Raw genomic sequence first — 10,864 nt, 5'->3', positions numbered from 1 at the left:
TGGCGCCAGCCAGGCCAGGCCTTTGGGTGTAATCTCACTTCCCCCATCCCAACTCATGGTGGGGGGGCTGCAAAGCCTATGAGAAGTCCAGAAGCCTGGTCCATATTTGGGGGACAAAGAAACTAAGGGGATAAAAAGAAAGCTTCCTCCATATTCATCACTTGGGCTTTGGAGAATGACTCCACACTAGTGCATCTGCAAATAAAGGGTTTTTCCTGAATTTTCTGAATTCACATTGTGAGCTTTCCGGTCACCTGGTAAATTCTGCAACAATTAGTCTTGTGGTTTGGATTCCTGATCTTTCATATTCCTGGTCAGGTGGTTTAGACACTCCTGACCTTTTCCTCCCTAAATATAACATCTAGGCATCCATTGTATTTCAACTCTAGGCCCAGAAAAGCAGCAAAACCAGACAAGTGATGCTGTGGCTGCTTTAGGATCAGCTACATTGACTAATGGGACTCCCTGCCCTGCCACTGACCAATCAGTGGAGACCATGACCCTGAAAGAACATACCTGGAAAGCTGATGAGTATTTTAGTAAGACCCATCCCTGAGACCTTCCCTAAGATTCCCACCTGCAAGAAAGAGATAAATATGCTCAAGACATAGGACGCAGTGCATGCTCTCACTCCAGGGAGCACACCTATGCCATTCCCTTTCCACCTCTTCCCCCACAGGCAGGTATCCCCTAACCTCGAAGGGACCCCATGAGACTTGCAGCCAGGGGAGCAATGGGCAGAGGTAGCTCGTCCTCGGCTAACCCCTGAACCTGTCTCCAAGGCCCCCTTTCCTCTGACTTTTCAGGGAGCCAAAGCAGCCCGCCCTGGGCTCTCCTGCTGCTTCTTCTATGTCCCTCCTTGTTTCACTGTCCTAAGTATATTTTTGCTGCCATCATGGACCCAATACCCTTTGGCTCAGTGCTGTGTAACCATTCCCTTTGGATATCCCCATCTCCCATCCTCTTTTCCTTAAATAAATTTAATTTTTCATTATTTAACGTCTGTGATGGCTATTTAGCCTGCCTGCACACCACCGACTTTAACCTTTCAACTAGATGTATTGGAGCGATAGGGTTTTTAAAAGTAGTTTATTGCATGTGCAATAATTCATTTAATAGCACCATGGTATTATTCTGGATCCTACATGCCCATGAAGACAACAAATACATATATATTTTTTAATCGCTTTCAGAGAGAGGAAGGGAGAGTGAAAGGGAGAAAGAGATAGAAACATAATGATGAGAGATTCATCGATTGGCTGCCTCCTGTACACCCCATATTGGGAATTGAGTAACCTGGGCATATGCTCTAACTGGGAATTGAACCGTGACCTCCTGGTTCATAAGTCCACACTCAACCACTGAGCCACCCCAGCTGAGCTACCTTTGGCTAATATTTAAACCAACAAGTTTTTGAGCTATGTTGTTTATAGCCAACACTTCAAAAATTAAAAGCCTTTTTCCATTCTTCCCCCTACCTTGAGAAGGCTAACCTCTATTTTGTAAAACTACTGTTAGAAATTCTCTGCTATTGTTTTACACAGCCTCTTATTCTAAAAAATTAAAAAAAATAATAATAACTTTGCTTTCTAGTCTGCTTTAGCCTGCTTGAATAATAAGGAAGATAAACTTAGCTGTCTGACCTTGTAGGCCAGAGACTAGATACGCCCATACTCTCATGCCATGCCAGATATATTTTTAAAAATATATTTTATGCCCTGACCGGTTTGGCTCGGTGGGTGGAGCGTCAGCCTGCGGACTGAGGGGTCCCGGGTTCGATTCCGGTCAGGGGCATGTGCCTGGGTTGCAGGCGCGTCCCCGGTGGGGGGTGTGCAGGAGGTAGCTGGTCGGTATTTCTCTCTCATCGATGTTTCTGACTATCCTCTCCCTTTCCTCTCTGTAAGAAATCAATGAAATATATTTTATATATATATATATTTTTTTTTAATTGATTTTTTTACAGAGAGGAAGGGAGAGGGATAGAGAGTTAGAAACATCAATCAGCTGCCTCCTGCACACTCCCTACTGGGTATATGCCCGCAACCAAGGTACATGCCCTTGAACCTGGGACCTTTAAATCCGCAGGCTGACGCTCTATCCACTGAGCCAAACTGGTTAGGTCCAGATGTATTTTTTAATTGGATAGAACTGTGTTGTTTTCAAGGCCACCAGCGAGATAACCACTAAGCAGACATAGGCCAGTTTCTTTAATAAAAAGGGAAGTTCTGCTTGTAGCTTGGCTTAGAATTTGAATTCATTTTTCTCTGAGCCCACAGGTGAATAAAGTGTGACTCCAAACTCTCCGAGCATTGCTTGATTTATTCCAGTTTTCTGTAACAACCTCACCCTTTTTTACTGTTTTTATTATGTAGATAGACCCTTGGCTAATTTTTTTCTTTCCTTCTGATTACCCTGCTATCTCCAATTCCCCATTCTTAATCTGCATCATAACAGTCTATGAAATGGTCTGACTAGCTGCTTAACTCCTAAAATTAAGGAAAGAGGTGAAAGACAGAAATCATGAGCACTCACATTAGTCATTTTTGTATCTTATAATTTGATTTTAATGCAGTCTCAAAATTCAGCCTTTACACAAGCTCCAACCTATGAAAAGAGTAAGGCATAGAGTGGGAGTACCCACACTGAGCTCTCAGCTTCCAGAGGTCAGCTTTTGGAGTATGTTTGGGGAAATGGCACCAGTGACTAGATGTTGCAGATGAATGGCTTCCCCCCATGCATTGAATAGGATAGCTGTTTAAAATCATCTTGCAGTGACTCAGTCAAGGACCATCTCTAATGAGTGTCTTTTAGAATGGGATGTGAATATAAGAGCTAAGAACAAAAATACTTTAGCTTTCCTCTCACTTTATATTAATACACATAAAAGGAACCATTTTCACAGAGATCAAATTGACAATTTCCAGATGGGAAGGGATTTGGGAAAATGGGTGAAAAAGGTGAAGGGATTAAGAAGTACAAATTTGCCCGGCCGGCGTGGCTCAGTGGTTGAGTGTCGACCTGTGAACCAGGAGGTTACCGTTCAATTCCCAGTCAGGGCACAGGCCCAGGTTGGGGGCTCCATCCCCAGTGTAGGGGGTGTAGGAGGCAGCTGATCCATGATTCTCTCTCATCATTAATGCTTCTCTCTCTCTCCCTCTCCCTTCCATTCTGAAATCAATAAAAATATATTAAAAAAAAGTACAAATTGCCAGTTACAAAAATAGTCATGGGGGATCTAAATATATGTATATATATATATCTCCTGAGCGGACACTTTCCGTATTAGCCTTCCATGGAAAGCTAATATGCAAAGTGTCCGCTCAGGAGTTCGATTGGGAAACCAGGATTTCGATCACTTGCTATGACATGCACTGACCACCAGGGGGCAGTTCAGAACATGGCGGGCGACCAGCGGTGGCAGCAGGGCGGTGAGTGAGCGAGGGAAGGAGGAGGCTGGGAGGCAGAGAGGTGGGGAGGCAGGGAGATGGGGAATCTGATCGGCCCTGATTGCTGGCCAGGCCTAGGGACCCTACCTGTGCACGAATTTTGTGCACTGGGCCTCTAGTAATTATAATAATGATGTATGGTGTCAGATGGGATACTAAACTTACAGGGGTGATCACTTTGTAAGTTATATAAATGTGTAATGATAGTTGTATACCCAAAGTTAATACAATATTGTATGTCAACTGTAACTGCAAAAAAATTTTAAATTTTTTGAAAAGAAACCATTTCAGCCCAGCAGGCATGGCTCAGTGGTTGAGCATTAATCTAAGAACTAGAAGGTTATAGTTCAATTCCAACTCAGGGCACATGTTTGGGTTGCAGGCGCAATCCCTTGTGTGGGGTGTGCAGGAGGTAGCCCACTGATGATTCTCTCTCATCATTGATGTTTCTATCTATCCTTCTCCCTTCCTCTCTGAAATAAAAAAAATATATATTTTTAAAAAAGGAACCATGCCCTGACTGGTTTGCTCAGTGGATAGAGCGTCGGCCTGTGGACTGAAGGGTTCCAGGTTTGATTCCAGTCAAGGGCATGTACCTTGGTTGTGGGCACATCCCCAGTGGGGGGTGTGCAGGAGGCAGCTGATTGATGTTTCTCTCTCATCAATGTTTCTAACTCTCTATCCTTCTCCCTTCCTCTCTGTAAAAAAATCAATAAAATATATTTAAAAAATAAAAATTAAAAGGAACCATTTCAATTACATATTTAGGATGCGATTGTCATATTTAAATATGGAGATTGAGTTACCAAACACATTTTCTACCTAATTCTTCAGTCTGCAGGCCGACGCTCTATCCACTGAGCCAAACTGGTTAGGGCTGTCCACCCTAATTCTTGATCTTATCAATTCAAAACTGCAAGTATGAATAATGAACCAAGTACTGTGTTCAATCTAACCCTCCAACATCTTATAAGAGAAGATTATTATTTCCTATTATGCAGATAAGGGAAAGCCTAATGTCATATGACTTGCATCAATCCACACAGATAGAAAATAGAGGAATTTGTAAATTAAACCTAGACAGTTTAACACCAGCATTCCTATTCTTTGTTGAATTTTTGCTGCTTTGTACAATCTCAGTAGTGATGTATTTGTATGTGAAGACAACAGTGTAATCAAAAGCTCTCTGAAACTGGTTCATGAAATAAATCACATTATTGTTTGTGGATTTAAAGAGTCTTCCCCTTTAAAGACTTATGGGAACATAACTCTAGTTTAGGAGTTGTTAAAGAACAAAATTCAACAGAGTAAATTTGAAAATCTAAGTAATTCATGAATGGGTCAGTGTTTCATCTAGCAATTAGCAATTTGAAGGGCACTCCAAGGGAATTGTACAAAATGTGAAGTTCTTATAGGAAGAAGGATGATACAAAGGAGCTATTAACAAAAGGTAAAAAAGGATTATATTTAGACCAGAGTTTTTATCATGCAGATGATCTCTTCTTTGTATTGGTGGTGGTGGTGGGGGAGGGGTGGTGGAGGAAAAGAGAGGCCCCACGTGACAGATACCTCTGGTGGTGACCAGAAAATTCCAGACTGGTTGATTAAGAAACAGCAACTAGATCAGGTATTAAATCTACATTTGGTATCATGGGTTTTAGCACAAGTGCTCATGGGCCTCTGGTTTTCTCTTTAACAGGGTCAATCAATTAGCACTATGGGCCAAGAACTATTGCAAGGGGTCAGTCATTTCAAATACCCACTAGTTATTAAATAGATTCCAATGGTTGACTAGGAGTTCCAATATAGCCAGAAAGTTTATCAAGGCATTTAAAATGATCACTGTAGCTCCTATGCTGAGAATAGCTATTAATGGAGAAAGGGTAGAAGCAGGGAAACCAGATGGGAGAATACTGTAAGAATCCAAGTGGGTAATGATAGGGGCTTGGACCAGGATAGCAATGGTGGAAGAGGTAAGGCATAGACAGTCTCTGAATATATTTTTAAGATAGAGCCCACAAGCTCTGCCTGGGTAGCTCAGTCTTGGTAGAGTGTTGGCCCCGATATGCCAAGGTTGCAGGTTTGATCCCTGATCAGGGCACATACAAGAAGTAACCAACAAATGCATAAATAAGTGGAACAACAAAATGATATTTCTCTCTCTCTCTCTCTCTCTCTCTCTCTCTCTCTCTCTCTCTCCCTTTCTCTCTCTCTCTAAAACCAATCAATAAATTAAAAAATGAAGATAGAGCCGACAAGATTTCCTAAAGGATAGGATATGGGATATAAGAATAATAGAGGAGTTAAAAATGATTTCCAAGTTTTTGTTACAAGCAACTGAAATGAAGGAGTTGCCATATACTGAATTGGGAAAGACTGGTAGGGAAAGCAGTTTGAGGGGAGACTATTAGGAGTCTACTTTTGGATTCATTAAGACCATGTAGATAACCAGGTGGGCATGTTGAGTAGACAGCTGTATATATGAGTCTGACGTTTAAAAGTGAGTTATCAGCTACACATATAAAATAGGGATACACAAGCACATAGATTGCTTTTAAAGTTATGCAACTAGATACTGAAAGGTAAAGAATTTTGTTTACTTTATCTTATCTGGGCAAATCCTGAACTTCTTAACTCCAGAGATTAAAAAGCAACAATAGAAAATGGAGCTTCAGGAAAAAAGCAAACCCTAACTGAAAGAGTAAAGTTTTTTTTTTTTTACAGCTGTCCGTTTTATCTTTATTTATTTTTTTTTAATATTTTATTGATTTTTTACAGAGAGGAAGGGAGAGGAATAGAGAGTTAGAAACATCGATCAGCTGCCTCCTGCACACCTCCCACTGGGGATGTGCCCGCAACCAAGGTACATGCCCTTGACCGGAATCGAACCTGGGACCTTTCAGTCCGCAGGCCGACGCTCTATCCACTGAGCCAAACCGGTTAGGGCTGTCCGTTTTATCTTAACTCTCCAAGGTCTTCCCCCTCCGCCAGTGATGGGAACAAGACCCTTAAACCTGTCTCAGGAAACAGCCCCGAGCTAAGAGCAGACAGAGCAAATAGTGCTCTGACAGATAAGAAAAGCAGGACATGAGATTACCGGATGGGACTGTTGACTGAAAACTTAGGCCCTGTCATTAAACATGTTATTAACGAGCCCTGTTGGAATTTCCTGGCGGCTTTGTCCTCTCTTCCCCCTTCACATGTGTAACCCCCCCCCACCATGTATGGTTTTTGCCTATATATACTTGTAAGACTTTCTGCTCGGGGTTCGACTCCTCTGCTCCGGCGTGAGTTACGAGTTGAGCCCCAGCGCGCTGGAATAAAGCCTCTTGCTGTTTGCATCAAGTGACGCCTCCTGCGGATGATTGGGGTTGCCGTCGATCCGTGGGATAGAGTAAGGGTCTCCCTCTGGGGGTCTTACAATACAAGCACCACAAGTAGAAGAGAATGGATAGAGAAGAGATGCGGAAGTACTGAGTCCTGGTTACTCAGATTTAGAAGTCCAGGTGATGAGGCTGAAAGAATGAGAAGGAGCAGCTGATAAGGTAGGAGGAGAAGAGAAAGAACAAAGAGGAAGGGATAGGGAGTAGGAGGTGAAGATGTGTCCTGGATGCTAAATGAAAGAATTTTAAGGAAGATATGATTGTTTGGGTCAAATGCTGCTGAGCAGTCAAATAAGATGAAGAATGAGAACTGACCAGTGAATTTAGCTACTTGGGAGCTGTTGACAAGAATCGTTTAGTGGAATGGCAGGGGTGAAAGAAATTGGTAGGAGGAAAACTGGAGACAGCAAGTAAAGACCATATTTTTGAGATTTGCTGTAATAGGTGGAAGAGATATGGGGGCACGACCTGAATAGAGAAATTAGATCAAAAGAAATCTTTTGTTCTTTAATTATGGAAAAAAAATAAGCTTGTTTATATGCTGGTAGCAATAATCCAAAAAGAGGGAAAAGATGATAATGCAGGGGGAAAAGGACGTTGCTGGATGATATCTTTGAATAAACAGGAGGAGGTGTGATTTAGTGCACAAGTCCAGGGGTTGGTTTTAGAAAAAAGTATAAATTCTTCATAGTAATAGGAGAGAATGCAAGACAAAGAGCCTATAGTGGTGGGTAGATGTGATTGTGGGAGGTTGGGGTGTTCTTTTTTTTTTATTATTGGCTTTCTTCCTCTCTCTTTTACATACTTCAAAAATTTGTGTGTCTTCTCCCAATTTTTATATATGTGCCGCCAAAGCAAGCACAATAGCTTTTCTTTTTTTCAGTGGAAGAAGAAGCTGAGAGTTTGGTGGCGGAGAGGAGATATTGGAAGTTTGAAGACAGAGGAGAAGTTATTAAATAGTCGATTAAAAAAAAAGAATATTGCCTGGCCGGTGTGGGTCAGTAGTTGAGCGTGGAACTATGAACCAGGAGATCAGGGTTCGATTCAGGTCAGGCCACATGCCCAGGTTTCGGGCTCCATCCCCATAAGGGGCTTGCAGGAGGCAGCCAATCAATGATTCTTTCTCATCATTGACGTTTCTGTATCTTCCTCTTCCTTCCTCTCTGAAATCAATTAAAAAAATGTTTTTTAAAAAAGAATATTGATTTGGATTGGAATTAGAAAACTCGGTTTTGACTTCCAGATTTTTCACTCATCAGGTGGGTAACCTTTGTCTGAACCTCTCAGGTGTTCAGTTTCTCTAGGGGTAAAATGGCGATACCTACGGCTCAGAATTTTTTTGTTTTGTTTGAAGATTAAATAAAAGAATAAATGTAAGAAAGGCATTTGGCAAAGTTATTAGTACTTGAAAGATAATCTTAACATTTGAATCCACTCCTCAAGGACTTGCTTTGTAAGCATTGTCATGTATTTTACACACATTGTCTTATTTAATCCTCACATTGACCCCATGAGGCGTTCTCACCCTGTTTTACTGTTGGGAAGTTGAGCTTCTGAGGTATTAAGAATCTTGCCCCAGGTTCAGAGTTAGTAGAAGGTGGATCGGCATTCCAATCAAGAATTTAAATCCAAGGCGCAGACTCTTTAAGACTACCCTCCTCCAAAACATGTTTTCTTTCTGATTACCTAAAGTGTAGTAATTTACTGCTCTCTTGGAGCAGGTGATAAGGGTCTTCTTGGTACATTTTAGGGAACAAGAAAGCTGAGTAGTTCATTAAAAAATATTTTTATTGATTTCAGAGAGGAAGAGCGATACAAACATCAATGATGAGAGAGAATCATGGATCGGCTGCCTCCTGCACGCAGGCACCGGGGATGGAACCCACAACCCAGGCACCTGCCCTGACCACAATAGAACCATGACTTTCTCCTTCATAGGTCCACGCTCAGCCACTGAGCCACACTGGCCGGGCCTGGGTAGTTCATTTTGTAATACTTAAGACGTCGAAAGTGGTTTAACATTTGATTCATCCAATGTCTGCAGTTCAAACAGAGAGGACTGATAGACGAGAGGTGATATTGCCAGATTTTTAGGAGAAAGGTCTTTAAAAAATATATTTTCAAGTTAAATACAATTACATATTCCATTTCCCAACTCTATCAGCTGGCCCGCGGCCCGCACGCCTCTGCGGGAGGACAGCAGGTGGTATCAGTCCTGAGGGGTGGGATGAGGGACGTTGGTCTCCCAGGGCTGAGTAGGTGGCGGGAGTTCAGGGGCAGCCGTGAAGTAGGTCTCCCGGGCGAAGCGGTGTAGGAGGGGGGACGCTTGGGCCGCGATCCGGGGTGGGGTGGGGCGGGGTGGGGTAGGGAGGGCCCCGCTGGGGGCGGGCCTGCAGCGGGCGCGGGGGAGGCATTGTGGCCGCGTGCGCGTGCGCGCCGCTGCGCCGGGCGTTTCAAAAGCTTTGCTGCCCGGACCTGCAGCCTCCGGAGCAGTTGGCTCCACTTCTTGTGGAATTCTGGCCCCAGCTCGACGCCCGCTCTCTCTTCACGCCCCGCCGGCGGGGGTTGCCATGGTTCACTTCTTGCACCCGGACCTCTCGCCCCGGACCATCGTCCCTCCGGACGCGCAGAAGGATGCCCTGGGCTACTGCGTGGTGCAGGTGAGCGTGGCCAGGAACCTCGGCGGGACTCGGTGCGGGGAGAGCGCGGCGAGTCGTCGGGGGCCGTGCGGAGGCACTTGGTGGTTCGTTTGGCCGACGCAGGGGTCAAGGCTGAAGGGGCTGAGCTCCTGCCAGACGCCCGCCGTCGCTGGGGAAGTGCAGGGGGAAGGGAGTTGTCGATCCGCAGAGTCCCAGCCCAGGTCGAGCGCTGCGACCTTGCGCAGGTGAGTGGTGTTGCCGGGAGAGCTAGTCCCACCCCCGCGTAACCTTGGGCGGGTCCCCCCTCAGGCCTCTGACTCACCTTGCGGTTGCAGCTGTTTTACCGGGTTGTGTAAGACTAGACGTAAGTGCTGGGCGTAGCACTGGGTCTGGCCCGTTGTAGACGGGGGTGCTTATTGTCTCATGAACCCAAATGCCCCAAACCTGGACGGGTTTCCCCGCGTGCGTCGTGGGAGCCGTGCTCCCGGGAGGCTGTGACCCCGCGGTCCCTGCTACCCGAGTCCTTGACCTTCCTGAGCCCGGCTTCCACGTGTTTTATAAACCTGGAGTGCCTTTTACACTAACTCTGAGCAAACTGCAAACCCAGATTATTTGGCGCCTGCTGGTGTGTTAATTCGTATCGCATTTGTAAAGTAAATCCGATTATGCTTTCTTTGGGGGGGGAGAGGGGGGCGCGGTAAGCAGGTAAGCATTATAGTCTCCTTGTTACTGGTGTGTAGGGGAGTTGAGAATCCTGGAAGTTGATTCGCCTTTGAACTTGATCTTGATATTAGGTGTTATATCAGACTCCGCATTCCACAGCAGACACCCCAGGGACCACCCTCTGAGAACTCAAAAGTTCAGCGTAGGCGCAACCCAAAATTAGTACAGAAAGAAGGAAATATATTTTTTAAAATACATTTTTATTTATTTAAGAGAGGAAGGGAAAGGGAGAGAGTTTTAAACATCAATGATGAGAGAATCATTGATTGGCTGATGCCTGCATGCCCCACAAAGGGGATGGAGCCCCGCAACCTGAGCATGTGCCCTGACTGGGAATCCAACCGTGAACCATTTGAACTATGCGATCTCTTGGTTCATAGGTCAATGCTCAACCACTGAGCCACCCCGGCTGGGCTGAAGGAAATATATATATAATTTTTTTTAAATATATATTTTTATTGACTTCAGAGAGGAAGGGAGAGGGAGAGTTAGAAACATCAATGAAAGAGAATAATTGATCAGCTGATTCCTGCACGCCCTCTACTGGGGATCAGGCAACCCAGGCATGTGCCCTTGACTGGAATAGAACCCCGGACCCTTCAGTATGCAGGCGGATACTCTACCCACTGAGCCAAACCAGCTAGGACCTCAAGAAAATATTTTGATTGATGTT

The 10,864-nt window shown here is 44.5% G+C and overlaps 1 protein-coding gene across 1 annotated transcript in view; it reads left to right on the top strand.

Moving 5' to 3' along the window:
* Nucleotides 1-9,399: 9,399 nt before the first annotated feature.
* The window catches only part of ZYG11A (zyg-11 family member A, cell cycle regulator), a gene marked incomplete at both ends in the record, with an annotated part of 40,124 nt that continues 38,659 nt past the window's right edge, over nt 9,400-10,864 (top strand). The window contains one exon of the mRNA XM_080658028.1: nt 9,400-9,489. Coding sequence (XP_080514154.1) covers nt 9,400-9,489 — 90 coding nt within the window. The remainder of the gene's footprint in view (nt 9,490-10,864) is intronic.

This window comes from Plecotus auritus (assembly GCF_963455305.1).
Source record: "Plecotus auritus genome assembly, chromosome: 2".
Lineage (NCBI taxonomy): Eukaryota > Metazoa > Chordata > Mammalia > Chiroptera > Vespertilionidae > Plecotus > Plecotus auritus.
This window is presented reverse-complemented; position numbering and strand designations above follow the sequence as displayed.